General features: G+C 38.8%; 1 protein-coding gene across 1 annotated transcript in view; it reads left to right on the forward strand.

The window, feature by feature from the left end:
- LOC128850251 (guanine nucleotide-binding protein G(q) subunit alpha-like) overlaps positions 1 to 10,969 on the forward strand; it is a 102,394-nt gene extending 91,425 nt beyond the window's left edge. The window contains exons 6-7 of the mRNA XM_054053248.1: positions 5,753 to 5,906; positions 10,779 to 10,969. Of these exons, the coding sequence (XP_053909223.1) occupies positions 5,753 to 5,906; positions 10,779 to 10,969 (345 nt within the window). The remainder of the gene's footprint in view (positions 1 to 5,752; positions 5,907 to 10,778) is intronic.
- The last annotated feature ends 6,338 nt before the right edge of the window (positions 10,970 to 17,307 follow it).

Consider the following 17,307-nt stretch of genomic DNA (forward strand, 5'->3'; position numbering starts at 1 on the left):
TATTTTGATGGTCAATTGAGGATGGCTCAACCTGGGGAATGTTTCTAGGCTGTGGGAGCCATCCTCCTCTGTGGAGCTTGATTCCACTTGAAGCGCTTTATATCTATTCTGCAAGGGAACCTGGGAGTTTGTTGTCTGAATGGGGACAATGCGCCTGCTGCGCCGGGCAGGAACTTGCTGCCATTCCCCATCATTCTTCTCCTCAGCCATACAAGTAGTGGATGGGGAGTTCTCAGCCATGCTAGCTCTGACTGCCTGCTTAATTTGTGAAAGGGAGCATAGAGTGTTGTTCCATTGGTCTATCTCCCTCTCACACTCTCTAATAGTCCTCAGTGTAGTTACTTCCTCCCTTAGCTCTGACACCAAGCAGAGGAGTTCCCCCACCCGAGCACAGCTTCCACAAGTGAAGTCACCACTGGTGGTTGGAGTCAGTGTGAGAGGGGGGCACTCCCTGCAGCCCAGCGTCTGGGTGGCTGCATCAGTCCTGGCTGGTGCAGTACCTGGAGCAGCCTTAATTTTCTGCCGGGTGGCCACCACGTCCCTTCTGGCCGACCTCCAGCCCCTCTCTTTGCCCTCCCTGCTCGCTCGAACCGCCACTCAAACTGCCCTGTTTTTCTAACACGCCCCGCACCTGTTTGACACACCCCTGTTCGCGTCGCTCTAGGTCACAGCTTTCCCTAGGGGCCGTTTAAATATCCCGCGGTAGCTGCCGGGACCGCCCTACTACGTCAGGCACCACGTGGGAGCTGCCGATTCCGGTTGTCAGGAGCTAGGAGCCGTCCGCCCCGATCCCTCTTGGGTTTTCCTGGATTTTCCCTGGCTCTGGCAAGCACCCCACTGCCCTAAGCTGTCACCCTGCTGCAGTACTCACCGTCCTGCTGCTGGATGTCGCCGAAAGAGCTAAGCTTTTGGGAAGGAGAAGGCTGCCTCTGTGGAAAGAAGCAAACACAACTGTTTCCAGCTGGCTTTGCAACAGCCCCACTCCAGGCCAAAGCTGAGCCAATCAGCAAAATTTGTGGTGCCTCTGTGATAACATACTTAAGAAGGGAAAAATATAAATAAATGCTGGATGGAGAGAAAATGTGAGAAACAGGAGAGGGAACACCAAGGTTAGAGAAGGAACTGGAGCTCAGTGATGGAGCAGATATTCACTGTAGCCTTTGGAGAACTCAATGCAGAGCAGATGGATATTCTTGAAGGAACTGCAGTCCATGGAAACCCAACTGTCCCAGTTTAGCCACACCCAGGTTGGCAGTTAAACGCTGGGCAGTGTAGTCTCAGTGCCCCCCCCAGGGAAAGGGGAACGGCGAAACGAAAGGACCCAAAGGTTGAAATAGAAAATGGATTTAATAAACCTCCCTTTAGTATTAATACAACTAATAATAATTAAAATAATATAAAATATAAGATAAAAATAGTCTCAAAATGCGCTACAAGCAATGGTCGCAAGATGGCGCACACTCCAAGCACAGCAGTTCTGAACGCTGCGGCTCCAGTTCTTGAAGGTGTCACAGCTGTCATGGAGAGATCAGGAAAACCAAAACTGGAGCCGAAGCAACATCTGGATTCTGAGCAGCTCTGTGAGCAGGCCCTTGAGGGACGGCAGACATCGAGAAGAGACTCTCCAGAGAGAGTTTCTCGCTTATATAGGGAACATGACATTTATGGTATGGAATACTCGCTTTGGACAAGATCCGCTCCTCACAGGATTTTGCATCTGGCACTTTGAATCTGCAAAAGTCTTTGATTTCCATGGAAACACCATTCCATGTCTTGTCACAGTACTAAGTCATAACGTCTTATCACCTTTCTTCTCAGAACTTGGAATACTTTAGCTACTGAAAAGTGCAGCTACTTAGAAATGTAGCTTTCTAAGAAAAGAACTGATGGTATCCCAGCTAAAACCAGGACACCTGTGGTGGAGCAGATATTCCTGAAGGACTGCAGCCCATGGAGAACCCACAATGTAGCAGCAGAAAAGTCTGAGAAGGAAGAAGCAACAGAGAGAAAAATGCTATGTACTAACCATAACCCTCACTCCCAACCCCACTGTGCAGCTGGTGGTGTGTGTATGTGTGCAGGGTTGAAGATTCTGAAGAGGAGTAAAGTTGAGTCTGGGAAATTGAGGAGGAATGCTGTTGTTTTAATGTTTCTCTTTTCTTTCCCACTACCTGCATCAGTAATTAAATATTCAATTGGCAATAAATTAAGCTAAATTTCACCAAGTCAAGACTGTTTTGCCTGTTACAGGAATTGGTAATTGATCTCCGTATCTTTATCTCAGTCCACAAGCTTTATTGTTCCATTTCTTACTGTTTTCTCCCTCTCATCCTGCTGGTGACAGGGGAGTGAGAGAGCAGCTGAGTGGCAGTTTGGTTGCTAGCCAATGCTAAACCAGCACACATAGATATATACACAGCACAAGTTCATAATTTTAAAATGCATCTTTCTGTACATTAGTTATTCACAAGTTTTTATCTGCAACCTTTTCCATTGCAGCTGAAATAGGCTATTTCTTGAAGCAATTTGGTGAGGAAGACATGTATTCCTTCATTTTTTCCTCTCTTCTGAATCCCCTTAAGTTTTAACTATGATATTGTTATTAGCTATATATATTATAAAGTTATAAAAAGAATGGTCATGATTATGCTTTAACAATTAACCTAAGGACTTATGTTTTATGCTCAACTCTGTTAATATTTCAGTTTTTATCCTTTTTGAATGAAAGTCTTGTACCATTTAAATCAATGCAACTAATTGAAAAAAAAATCAGATTTTCTTTCTCTGCCTTAGTTTCTCCATCCATAAATTTGTCTATATTCTTTCACTCACCACTCCAACATGCTGTTAAGTTTAATAAATTGCTTGAAGATTCTGTGGTGATACAAGATAACTAAACTATCATCTTCTACAAAATTGAATTTTTTAGGCAGTGGGGTTTTTTTTAGAGCTCCAATTTGCGTTCTTATGCAGGTCACTTCAAAATGTAAAGTAATATAAGTGAAAATACACATAGCAAAACTGTCTGAGTTTTCTAACAGAATGTTGCATACATTAACAACAAAAGGAGGGCTAAGGTGAATCTCCAGCCTTTATTGGATGAGGGGAGAAACTTAGTGACAAAGAATGAGGAGGAAGCTGAGGTACTTAATGCCTTCTTCACCTCAGTCTTTGATAGTAAGACCAGTTGTTCTCTGGGTACCCAGCACCATGAGCTGGAAGACAGGGACAGGGAGGAGGATGGAGCCTCCATAATCCAAGAGGAGATGGTTAGTGACCTACTACACCCCCTAGACACACACAAGTCTATGGGGTCAGATAAGATTCACCCAAGAGTGCAGAAGGAACTGGTGGAAGCACTCACCAATCCGCTTTCCATCATTTATCAGCAGTCCTGGCTAACTGGGGAGATCATAGTTGACTGGAGGTCAGCAAATGTGATGCCCGTCTACAAGAAGGGTCAGAAAGAGGATCCAGGGAACTACATTCCTGTCAGCCTGGCCTTGGTGCCAGGGAAGGTTATGGAGCAGAGCACCTTGAGAGCCATCAAATGGCGTGTACAGGACAAGCAGGGGACCAGGCTCAGTCAGCATGAGTTTAGGAAAGGCAGGTCCTGACTGACCAGCCTGTTCTCCTTCTGTGGCCAGGTGGCCTGCCTAGTGGATGAGGGAAAGGCTGTGGATGTTGTCTGCTTTGACTTTAGTGAAGCCTTTGACACTGTTTCCCACAGCATTCTCCTAGAGAAGCTGTCTGCTCATGGCTTGGATAGGCCCACTCTTCACTGGGTGAAAATCTGGCTGGATGGCTGGTCCCAAAGAGTTGTGGTAAACACAGTTCAATCCAGTTGGAGGCTGGTCACAAGTGGTTTCCCCAGGGCTTGGTGCTGGGTCCAGTCCTGTTCAATGTCTTTATCAATGACCTGGATGACTGCATCCTCAGTCAGTTCGCAGTTGACACTAAGCTGGGAGGAAGTGTCAATCTGCTTGAGGGTAGGGAGGCTCTACAGAGGGACCTGGACAGGCTGGATCAATGGGCTGAGGCCGATTGTATGAGATGCAACAAGGCCAAGTGCCTAGTTTTGCACTTGGGTCACAACAATGCTGTGCACCGCTACAGGCTAGGGGAAGAGTGTCTAGAATGCTGCCCAGTGGAAAAGGACCTGGGGATGTTGGTTGACAGCCGGCTGAATATGAGCCAGCAGTGGCCCAGGTGGCCAAGAAGACTAACAGCATCCTGGCTTGTATCAAAAATGGTGTGGCCAGCAGGACCAGGGAAGTGATCGTCCCCATGTACTCAGACCTGGTGAGGCCACACCTTGTATCCTGTGTTCACTTTTGGGTCCCTCACTACAAGAAAGACATTGAGGTCCTGGAGTGTGTCCAGAGAAGAGCAATGGAGCTGGTGAAGAGTCTGGAGAACAAGTGTTATGAGGAGCGGCCGAGGGAACTGGGATTGTTTAGCCTGGAGAAGAGGAGGCTGAGGGGAGACCTTATTGCTCTCTACAACTCCCTGAAAGGAGGTTGTAGAGAGGTGGGTATTGGTCTCTTCTCCCAAGTAACAAATGATAAGATGAGAGGAAATGGCCTCAAGTCCTTCCAGGGGACATTCAGATTGGATGTTAGGAAAAATTTCTTTAATGAAAGAGTGGTGAAACATTGGAACAGGCTGCCCAGGGGAGTGATTAAGTCCCCACCCCTGGAGGTATTTGAAAGATGGGTAGATGTGGTGCTTAGGAACATGGTTTAGTGGTGAACTTGGCTGTGTTAGGCTTATGGTTGGACTCGATAATCTTAAGAGTCTTTTCCAACTCAGATAATTCTATGGCTAACAGCAGAATTTGCAGGATTCACTTCCTTGATTTTCTTCTCTGGAGTCCTGTTTTGTGGTGAAACTGTTGTTTTCAGGAGGTATCTCCTAAAACAATTTCATGGATAGCTAATCAGACCTGCTTTAGAGTTTTCCAAATAAAGAAAGAAGTAGAGTTAATTCCTGTTACCTTACTCAGTTTGTTCCAACTCTTTATTAACTGCATCCTGTCAGTCTAACAGTTCTTCAGAATTGTATCGAAGCACAACAGCATTTTACAGTGTCAGAAGGCCCTTACAAACAGAACTGTATGCTTCACTTATTTACATTTCTACTATAATGCAAAATGCTTTTTAGAAGCAATTAAGCAATTAAAGTAAAGGCTAACTCAATGATGTTAGAAACAAATTTACCATTTGGAAGATTTTATGTCATAAGCCTTTGATTTGGGGAAACATTCTCATGTTATTAAAGAGTAAATTCCAAATTTACCTGGAATTATTTTAAAGCTGATGTCTTTCAGAAAATTAAGTATTACTTGCATTTAAAGTTCAGGAAAGGTTCTTAAAACTTGGTTATTATGTCTTGTTGTATACTTGTCTTTGCCTTGAACCACATGCGTTTCAGTACCCATGAATTTGCTGGCTGATCATAACTGTGCATAGTCAGTATTTAAAACATTACCTGTTACAGCTATAATGTCCGTGACCCATGTTTTAAAGAAAAATTATGCTTGTCATTGACTTTGCAAAAGGAAACTGCCTGCATATTCAATTTACCACTTACCTATGAATTGTAAATGAATCAGTTAAATCTTGCATTTTGGTAAGAAGTTGGAAAGCATAAATGGATCTGTTTATCAAATGAAATGAAATTGCATGGATTGATTTAAAAAAAAAAATTAAAAAATATTTTCACATAAATTTGTCTCTCTTTTTTATTCCAGAATCGAATGGAAGAAAGCAAAGCACTCTTTAGGACAATTATCACATATCCATGGTTCCAGAATTCTTCGGTCATTCTGTTCTTAAATAAAAAAGATCTCTTGGACGAGAAAATTATGTACTCCCATTTAGTTGACTATTTCCCAGAGTATGATGGTAAGTATATTGTCACCAGAGCTCGTGTTTCATTTACACTGCAGTAATGACAAAATGTAAAAGCCTTGCCCATAATTTACTTAGAGGTTCTTAGGACAGAGATTATCACCCATTCTTCATTACACCCATTTTCTTCTTTAAAAATTGTACTTAGTACTCCAAATAGTTCGTTTGACTTGCTGGTCATGTGTTTTTTTAAAAAAATAGATGAAAAGGAAAAAGTGATTAAAAATAGCAATTTTTAATACTCCAAAATTTTAAAGCAGTTGAAATCTTGTGGCCTTTTCTACATTCCTAGGATTTCATTTTATGCTTCCATTAATTGTGGATGACTGTACCTTTCATGTGAAATTATTGATTCTAGATGAGTAACATCATATTCTGTCCTTGTTCATAAGTTGGAGTGACAGTTTGAACTGAAGTATAAAGCTAAAATTGCATAAAAATACATTTCTCATTTTTACACAGTGTCTGACATACTCTTCTTTTTTATTGTGTGCGTGTGTATTTGGTTTTGTTGGATTTTTTTTGTTTAAGGCTGGAAGCCTTATGGACATGGTCCTGGGCAACTGGCACTAGGTGACCCTGGTTGAGCAGTGGGATTGGACCAGATGATCTCCAGATGTCCCTTCCAATCTCAGCCATTCTGTGTGAATTTTGTCTGGTTTTTGCTGGAGAAGCATTTAACACAGGTGTACTGGAAGAAGGGTAACACTGTGCCCATCTTAAAAAGGGTAGAAAAGATGACCCTGAGAACTACCAACCTGTCAGCCTCACCTCTGTGCCTGGGAAGATCATGGAACAGATCCTCTTAGAAGCTATGCTAAAGCACATGGAGGATGGGGAGGTGATTAAAGGCAGTCAGCATGGCTTCACCAGGGGCAAGGCCTGCCTGACCAACCGTGTCTTGGGCTGCATCAAAAGAAGCGTGGCCAGCAGGGCAAGGGAGGAGATTCTGCCCCTCTGCTCCACTCTGCTGAAACCCCACCTGGAGTAGTGTGTCCAGTTCTGGAATCCTCAACATAAGAAGAAAATGGAACTGTTGGAACGGGTCCAGAGGAGGGCTACAAGGATGATCAGAGGGCCGGACCACCTCCCATATGAGGACAGGCTGAGAGAGTTGGGTTTGTTCAGCCTGGAGAAGAGAAAGCTCTGAGGAGACCTTATAGTGACCTTCCAGTACCTGAAGGGGGGTACAAGAAAACTGAGGAGGGACTGTTTACAAAGGCTTGTGGGGATAGGATGAGGGGCAATGGGTATAAACTGGAGAGGGGCAGATTTAGACTAAACATAAGGAAGAATTTCTTCACCATGAGAGTGGTGAAGCCCTGGCCCAGGTTGCCCAGGGAAGTTGTGGCTGCCCCATCCCTGGAGGTGTTCAAGGCCAGGTTGGATGGGGCCTTGAGCAGCCTGATCTAGTGGGAGGTGTCCCTGCCCATGGCAGGGGGGTTGGAACTGGATGATCTTTAAGGTCCCTTCCAACTCAAACCATTCTGATTCTGATTCTCAGCTTTTCCTCCAGTCCTTTAATCATCTTTGTGCCCCTTTGCTGGATTCTCTCCAGTATTTCCGTGTCTCTCTTGTACTGAGGAACCCAGAACTAGACACAAGTATACATGTGGCCTCACCAGTGCTGATTAGAAGAGAAGGATTGCTTCCCTTGATCTGCTGGCAACACTCTTCCTAATGCAGCCCAGGATACCATTTGTCTTCTTTGCAGCAAGGGCACGTTGCTGGATCATGTTCAACTTGGTGTCCACCAGGACCCCACAGGTTCTTTTCTTCCAAGCTGCTTTTCAGTTGGGTGGCTCCCAGCATATATTGGTACCTGGGCTTGTTCCCCCCCCAGGTGCAGGACTTGGCACTTCCCCTTGTTGAACCACATGAAGTTCCTGTCAGCCCATTTCTCCAGTCTGTTGCGATCCCTCCAGATAGCAGCCACTCCTCCCAGTTTTGTGTCATTAGTAAACTTGCTGAGTGTACACTCTGCTCTGTCATTCATCCAGATCATTAATGAAGATGTTAAACAGGATTGAACCCAGTACTGACCCCTGGGGTACACTGCTAGTTACTGGCCCAAACTAGACTTTATGCCACTGATCACCACCCTCTAGGCTTAACCATTCAGCCAGGTTTCAATCCACCTCACCATGTATGTATCCAGCACATACTTCATCAGCTTCCCTATGAAGATGTTATGGGAGATAATGTCAAAAGCCTTGCTGAACTCTACATAGACAATATCCACTGCTCTACCCTCATCTACCAAGTCGGTCATTTCATCGTAGAATGTTATCAGATTTTCAATCAGTCAGCTCAGAGAAACCCTCTTCCTCTTCTCCTTTGCCATGGGTAAGGGAAACGAAAGAAGCTTATGGACCAGTAGGCCAGACTTGAAAGTCTTTAAAGCATCTGACACTATTTCTGCAGATCTTGCTGGACTTAACTCCTTATACAAGGTTATTGTTTGATTTGATTTATTCTGATTGAAAGATGGAGTGATTACACAGTCTGTGTCTTGTACTGGTCACTGTGTGGTCCTCTCTGCTGTTCCAGAACCCTGTTTGGTGATCTTGTAGATAGGTTTGGAGAACTCATCAGAATTAGGTATTTTTCAGCTGGCTAACTTCTGTGCATTTTCTTGTGTGGTAGCACAATGAAGAAAGTAGCATAAGGATGAGAAATGCTAACCAGGATGTCAAGTTGCACTGATTAAACTAAGCAGTTGTACTGCGTAGTATGTCATAACAACATTGGATGACAGACTGAGATGTGCTCAAGGGTCAGAGTATCACATGAAGGTATGCTTTCACAGATAAGACTGACTTACAGACTGGAATGAAGAGATGGGAGAGGGAAAAATCAAAAAAGGGGCCATGGTTGGGAAGGAAAGAAGAGAAAAATGTCTATTCACAGGAGCACACTCCTCTCCAGAGTCTTCAAAGAAAAGAAATTATTATACTCGCAAAGCTAATGTAGTCAAGCCAAATTATAGTACTTTTTAATATAGGAATTGACTATCATATCGAGATATCCTTTAAAGACTGCTAATTAGGAAGCAATGAACAAGAAACCTACTGATTTGTGTTATAAATCTTTTCCAAGGTTATTTAGATTATAACCACTTAGCACTGTAAATCTAACATTGACTCATTCCCTTTTTTCTAAATTCCTGAGGTGGAAAACTTTCTTTTTAACCTCAGTTTTCTGTATTTGAACCCCAGTCAAAACCAATTTTAATTACATGATAATCAGCAGACATGTTGTTAGGTAAGCAAACTTTGGATACAGGCTTTGAATAGCGCAGCAGATTCTGAGAGGGACAATGCTACCTGTGTCTACACACTGTAAAGCTGTTTAACAAATTTCTAGAAAATTGATTAAAACAATAAATGCCTTATTTTGAAGAAATTATTGCCTTTGAAAGTCTAGGAGCCTCCTTTACTAATATTTAAACTTATTAAGAGAAAAAGAATAGTAGTGAAATTTATTGTTGCTGCTGTTTTGATAGAATATGTGCTGAAGCTAAAGGCTGATATCTGTTGTGTTTAGAAATTTTAAAAAGTTCGAACAGCCCTCTCCGTCCTACCTCAGAGAAGTTATTACCTGTTTGCATGTTTTTCTCTACATCTCAGCAGTTACGTATTCTGTGTATGTATCTGTATATATGCATATATATTCATGTGCATACACCAGGATATTGCAGAATCATGTTCTCCTTCTGTGCTTCCTTTACTACCTATTTTTTTTCAGTTATCCAAATTAGAAATGTTTGCAATTTTATTTAAATATTAAAAATAAGTTTCTTTGTGCAGTTATTGAAAGTTAGATGGGCACACACTAATCCCTTAAGTACAGATTTTATAACCACTGAAGGACAGAACCATACAACAGCTGAGTGCTGATATTTATATTGTCGTGTAACAAGACCAGAACTGATGAGGAGATAGGAGGAGGAGGCACAGCAAACATACATGTTTTGTAAAAATCCACATTGCAGAAACAGGACAAGGGAATAATGGCCTATGAAAATTGCACTGGAACAGAACTGCAGTATAGGAAAACAATAGCTTGTTGCTAATGTTCCTGTTTCTGTGCTGCTCTTTTGGCTGAGGACATGAACAAATCTTCACGGTTCTGGATAGGAAGTAATTATTTTTTGCCTTCTGTCTTGTGTAAAGCAGAACATACAGTTTGGTTACATAGACTCAAAGACTTAGTGTTCTTCTGAGAATTACAGATTTAATTTAGATTTAATAGGATTGTTATATAAAATTTAGATAATTGTTTTGTTAGAACATTAGCTTTTTGCAGTTGAACAGCTTCAACAAGCAAGCATCTATATTTTATTATCACTGAAGTAAATGAAATTCTATTGAAGACAGTGTCAGACCAGTTTACGATATATCTTGATTGTGCTACATTTTAAAAGAACTTACTTAAGTATAGTTTAAATATAGTAGATATAGACTGAAAATGGACCAATTCTATTATTTAAAAAAAAATTATTAGTATAAAGCAACTATTTCTTTTGTTGTTCATTTTGTGTGGTTGTACATCATCTATTTCATCTCTCCATTTTAAACATCTTATGGAAGAAAGAGGATAATCAGCAGGAAGAGAAGCTCTTCCATGATCAACTTGTGGAATTTCCTTCCATTTTTTAATTTTTAGTGGTTCCTACTCGGAAAAAGTAGTATATGGTAGTATTTATTATCAAAAAAATTCCCCTCGTCTCTTATATGATGATCACAGATAAAGTCTGTCTTCTGTTTTTCACTCTTAAGGTTCCCTCTCCTAAAGAAACTATTTTGACAACAACAAATATTGAATTGACTTTAGGAAAAACTGATTTCTCTTCTTAATTATCAGGACCACAACGGGATGCACAAGCAGCACGAGAGTTTATCTTGAAGATGTTTGTAGATCTGAATCCAGACAGTGACAAAATTATCTACTCCCACTTCACATGTGCTACAGACACAGAGAATATACGCTTCGTCTTTGCTGCTGTCAAGGACACAATCCTACAGTTAAACCTGAAGGAGTACAACCTGGTCTAACTGTGCCTAGGAGGCCCTCCAAGATCACCTTTGCATGACTGAAGATACACAAGAGGGACTATTATCTGTGAAAACAAATTGCATAATGCTAATTTATTGCCAGCCTGGACTCTGTGAATGTCCACAAAGTTTTTAGTTAACATTATGTTTTTATTTAAACTATATTGAGGAAAAACAAAAGATGCTGAAATACCTTCACAGTACATTTTTTTATTTTTTAGTCAAAACCTTGTGACTCAATGTGTTTCAAATTCTCAGGCATACAGTCACAGAGGATAACACTTTTTTTTGCAGCTGAAGCAAAATCAAGCTGGTTTCTTCTTTCCCTGACCCTTTCTCTCTCCCTCCTCCTCCTCCTCCTTATGATTTTAAAGGTACAATGGCCATTTTCCCAGTTGCATTCCTTGGTAAAATATTTTCTGTTGAGTGATTTGGTCAGGAAAATTGCTGTCATCAGAACTGAAATTATCAGTCATTCGAATTCTACAGAATGTACTTTCTCTGATGTATCAAAAGTATTGATAGTGGTTTTTTTATTTTCTTGACGTGAGTGTTTTCATTCTGTCTTAACTTCTGAGGCTAGAATACAGGGACTGCAAAATCGAAATAATTGTGTATGGATTTGGAATATAACCATAATTTCACAGTTCAGAATTATGCATAGAAGACAGTAATGAAATAAGGACACAAACCTGGGGTATTCATGAAATATCACAGAATCTATTTCTAATTGCCATGTGCTATTATTTTGTCTTTTCTTTATTCACAAATGCCAATGGACAACACGTTTTCCCCAGTGGCTAGAGCCTGAAACAGTAGTGGATTTTTTGTTTGTTTTTTTTTTCAGTTGTGTGCATTTTTTCTTAAGTTAGAACTTTTTTTTTAAGTGTTTTTCCACAGTAGAAAAGAATTTTTGTTTTATAAAATCTTGCCAAATCTGACTTTTTATAAAGCCAATACTTTTAAAACATAAGATACCAACTGAAATACCAAACCAATGGATAGGGAACTGACCTGATTGAGTCAACTGCCAAATGATAAACAAACGTATGATCTCTTTTTTTAGGAAGCATTCCATTTGCCAAAAAACAACAGTGTGAGTGAATATGCTACTAGGTATATATATAGAAGACAGTTTAATTCTCTCCTTATGTCAGAGATAGAATGAGATTGTATTCAATGTTTTCAGTAGTAATATCAAAGCACCTTTGTATAGCATGAAATTATTGATGAGGGATCACATTCAAGAACCTTTCTTGATAAGGTTGCCTCTGATTCACAGGCATTTGATAGGCTTCATGCAAAATAGCCTCTCTTGATGTTCTTTAAAAAGATTCAATGTAAATGAAACAGAAAAATCACTCTTGCAATTTAAACAGGCAAATTTTTAACAACAAAAATGTAGTACACATTGACAAGCACCTTAGGTTGAAAGTTCATGATTGCTAGCAAGCTACAGAGAACTCAAAGGTCAGATGTAATTGGATTGTCTACAATGCCAAGTAGTACTAGAATGCACTTTAGCACAGAAATTGCTGTCTCTCAGCAGTGGGGGAGAGGTGGAAAAAAGAATGACTTATTAGTTGAGTAAAAAAGTTAAAAAAACCTAATGATATGTTTTTCATCCTTAACCCTTCCAACTCCAAAACAAAAATAATAACAATTGCTATTTTTTGCTCCCTCATAAAACACCTTATAATTAAAAACTGGTTGTAGGTGTAGTGCAATTATGAATGCTATAATCACTGTACATACATCTCTATATATATGGCAACGTCCATATTGGCTTTGCAATCATTAATTTTTGGAAAACTGAATGTGCTGCATTGATATATATCTATGTAATTGTATCGTATTTCTTACAGTTAATTCACATTTTATAATGTTATTTTATTTACTTTTTTAAGAGAAGAATGTAAATGTTGTCAGTTTATTTCTGACTAGGGATTTGTTGTTTTTATTTAAAAAGCAAAAACAAGTTTATTATAGTACAGACTGGTACTAGCATTGTGCTGTAAAAAATCATTTGTACATTTCTGAGTAAAAGTAAATTGAAGACCTGCAGAGGACATTCATAATCAAAACAACACTTAAATCTTATCAGAGCTTTATACAGATGTAGACACCATTTTTCTTCAGAGAATTTATGCCATTATATCTAGGATTGGAACATAAGCTCTTAAATATGGATTTGTATTTAGCAGATTCATCTTTGCTTAATTTTACATTTCTAATAGTCTTTATTAGAAAAGTGAATTTAGAGGCATTTCAAACCATTGAATATAAGTACTAATGGGTATATGGTATTTCCCTACAAATATCATGAAAAAATACAGAACATCGTGTCAGTTAAACATTATTTCAGAAATTACATAAACCTTAGCTCAAAAACCAAAGTTGCTAGTGTTAACAATTTTAAGGCATTAAAGAATTTTATTTAATAAAGCTAAAGCAGGTAGTTGTAGGTTTTAAAATGTGACGCTGACATTCTGAATATGTGATCAGAACAGTTATTCTTGTTACATATGTCATTATAAAATTGGTCTTGATCTTGCTTATAAACATAACAACACTTCTGTTTCCATGACTGACTCTGGAGAGTGTGATAATATCCCTTCTTTTAACCTGGTAATACAGTGGCCACCTTGGATTTAGTGATATAAATAGAACTGTAGGGAAAAAAAAAAAAGGTGTCTGCTGAAGGTTTGGGGTTTGTTTTGCTTTGTTATGGGATATTGGAGGGGGTAAGAGTATGGTATTAAGTTTTGTATAAAAAAACCCAAAAGTTTACTCATGCATTACAGATATATTGTGATTGCGAAGTTCAAGAGTGTGTGCCACTGAGCTACTTCTGGTATAATTTGACTTGAAAATGTGGCTATGTTTAGATCATATTCTGAAAAAATAGCATGCTAACGCCAGCTTTACATGAATCACCTAACACAGCATTGGAGTGTGACAGTGTTTACAAAACCATTTCCTTTTTAAATGACATAACTGTTCCCACTTGCAATATGTTCCATTCCTGTTGCTGTTTTAACTTTGATTTCCACTATGCGTTATAGTGCTTGAGTCCTTAAGTATGTGCATCTAACGAAGCTGAAGGCAAAACCAAGACAGAAACCCTTTTAACTTTGCCAAAATTATGTGATTTCATTGAATGTCGTAAATGGAAGCAGAGGGAAGGAAAACATCTTGGGAACCTGTGTATTCTACGTGTTCACTAGTACAAGACAACTCTAATATGTATTTTACAGAAACCTTAAACTTGTTTTTTTCACTAGTAACTGGCACTGTCCTGACATATATAGAATGATGAAGCTATAAGGGCAGTTTGCTTTTATAATTCAGACTGCTTGGACTTCCAAGGTATATGAACTGTAATTTTTAATTGTACTCACGCATGATTGTGAAACACTTTTAAGTCTGAAAGTGGAGATGAGACTTGATGTTTGTTGGCTGTTAGTCAGAACTGACTGCATAATTTGCAAAAACTGTAAAAGGGGGTAAAAGGGCTGTGTATGAAGACATCACTAGACTCCAAGATTTTGGTTGTAAGATGCAAAAGACTTTCAGGTTACTCAGCTGAATGCCCCTTCCCTTGTTATGCATTCTTCACAAAATAGTAAAATAATCAGAGAAAACAAAGACACACACAAAAATACCCAAATAATTTATTATGTGTGTTGCTGTTCTTGGAGCTCTGTGCATGGTTATCCTACATTACATTAGTAAACTACTAAAGTGTGTACAGTATATTAACAAGGCCTACAAATGACCTACCTCTAATTAAGAAACTAATAAAGTAAAAACATTTTGGAGAGACTGTCACAAGTCAGGAAATTAAAATGGCCTGTTCTAGATATTTAATGACTATATTAAAAATTCACACTTTTGTAGAGACAGTCCCTCTTCGGACATAAACAGCTAAGGTCATATGTCCCTGTCCAATTTGTCAGTTCAGTAGAGATCTTGAAAAACAGTGTGCTTTGGTTTGATAAGAACCACTTATATCTCCTCCTTTTTTTTCCTGGCTTTTATTTACCCATAATATTTTGAGTTGTATTAATCAAAACAAGCATTTCAATGTAATCAGTAATCAATTGTGGGTCATTATTTATCTAGTTACAGGGATTTTACTGTAACTTTCACTGAAGCTTTTTCACAATAGCCATCCTGTGTAAAAGAAAGGAATAGAACAATTATTTGACCAAAGTTGATGTTGAAGATAGTGTCAAAAATGCAAGAGAAACCAACCAGATCAATCTTATTCTAAAGCTGGGTTTGTGTTTGTTGTTTGTTTGTTGTTTTATTTCTCTCAAAAGATGGTCTAAGCTAAAGTCTATTGCTAGATTCCTTATTTATCATACTGCAGGAAATCCTTATTTGACTAATATATTGGAGTGCGTTAGATATATTTTTTAATTTCAGTAGTTTAAAAAAATAAAGATCGCATTTGCTATTCTGAAAGTGTCATTTAAATGCATGTGTTGCCTAATGTTTGGGGGACAAATATAGGTTGCGTATTTTTGTTGAAAAAACTAATGCATAAGTATTGCTCCTCAAAAATTAATGGTTAAAAATAGTGGTTTTGTCCATAACTTTGTACTATAGTATCTTCATGCCTTGACATTTAGCTTTTCTGAAATATATTTGGGCTTCTTGTTCTCCCAAAATGTTTCTTATGCTAAATGTTCTATAGATGCATTATTCCAGTGATTACTTTTTAAATTATACATGCTCTGTCCTCATTGTTCGTATATTAACATTTCTTGGATATCTATCTCAGAAATTTAAAAAAATTCAAGATTCAGTAGAATGAATACAGTTATTTGACGTTGTTAGTAAAGATCTTTTGGCTTGTGTAGATCAGAAACTCAGAAGCATGGGGAAAAAGAAGTAATAATCTGTCTTTATTTATAGAAAACTTTCAGAATTTGTGGGGTAAGTGAACTACTTAAGTTTTTTGCATGATTGTAGTAGTACTGCAAGAGCAGACTGTTTCTTTAATCATTTTGTTTGCCTAAGTGATGACAGCAATAATAGAAAGATGCCTAAATGTTGCATTTCAGGATTCTGACTCATACCTGAACAACAATCATCGGATCTCACATCTTTACCACTGAAGAAACAGAATTTCAGGCCACTTATAAAAAATGATTACAACAGTTTAAATAAGATTCTTGGAATACAAATAACTTGCCTACGTAAGGACTTCAGTGGATTGCCGTTTATTTTTCTTTCTTGTTGCAGAATATGAAGGAGAGGCATCAGTGAGGAAGGATTTATTTTACCTTTATGTCTGAGAATAACATGAACAAAAATACAAGTGCAAGTTTTGATATTTAGATATGTGAAATAGATGTAGAAACTGTATTTATGTGATAAATTGTGCATAGTTGTGACATAAACTTCTATCACACATTATGATCATATTACTTGATTGCCAAACCATTTTGTACTATACTGTCCAAAACACCTAGGAGTTTCAGTGTATTTGTAAACAGAGCTTCATCCGTCACAAAATATGCAGTTGCCTGTGGCTCATGAACACTTCTAGTATCAGTGACAGTGAAGTTTCACAAAACAGCTGACCCAATTTCATAGCTCATTGCTGCCAAAATGAACCACCCTCTAATTCCTCCTCAGTTCCTGAGTCTCATTACATGGTGCTTTACCCCTCCTTTGTGTCATCCCTTGGTACTTGGTAAGCCAGCAAACTGGGCAAAACCACCACCACTCATTTCTGTTCTTCTTCCTTGGCTAGTTTAGTAGTCTAATTTTCCATTTTTTCTGAGCCAGTTTGACCAATGGTTCAGACAAGTGGCAGCCGATTAAAGGGAAGAGGTGGTCAAAAGAAAGGCTTACAAGAAAGAAAACAAGGAGTAAGACTGCCTTCCTCTTAAAACCTAATCCTGAAATTTCAATGAGCAGTGGGTAGTATCTGAATCCCTCATTTTAAGCACTTCATGGGCTACTAGGTATTCTGTCTTGGGCAGATTGCCCTCTTCACTTTAAAAGGTTTTGATTTAATTTTTATTCAGAAAAAAAAAAAGTCTTTAAAGAAAATGATAGGACAAGTAAAACTTTTTCTGCTCCCCTGTAAAAATAACAAGTTTATGGAAATACATATGAAAACCAATTGTATTCAGACTGAAGTCAACAAGTCATGCTTGGGTTTAGGAATGGAAAAGTATAAGAACTGGACTTTATTTTGTCTCACAGAAAAAAAAATAGTTCATGTTTATTTCCAGTAAGATCTTAAAAAGAAAAAAAAGTCTTCCTTCTGAAGACATTAAAAATTCCACATCACTGTGCATGCTATTCAAGGTTTACTG

Source organism: Cuculus canorus, chromosome W, assembly GCF_017976375.1.
Source record: "Cuculus canorus isolate bCucCan1 chromosome W, bCucCan1.pri, whole genome shotgun sequence".
In the NCBI taxonomy this organism is placed as follows: domain Eukaryota; kingdom Metazoa; phylum Chordata; class Aves; order Cuculiformes; family Cuculidae; genus Cuculus; species Cuculus canorus.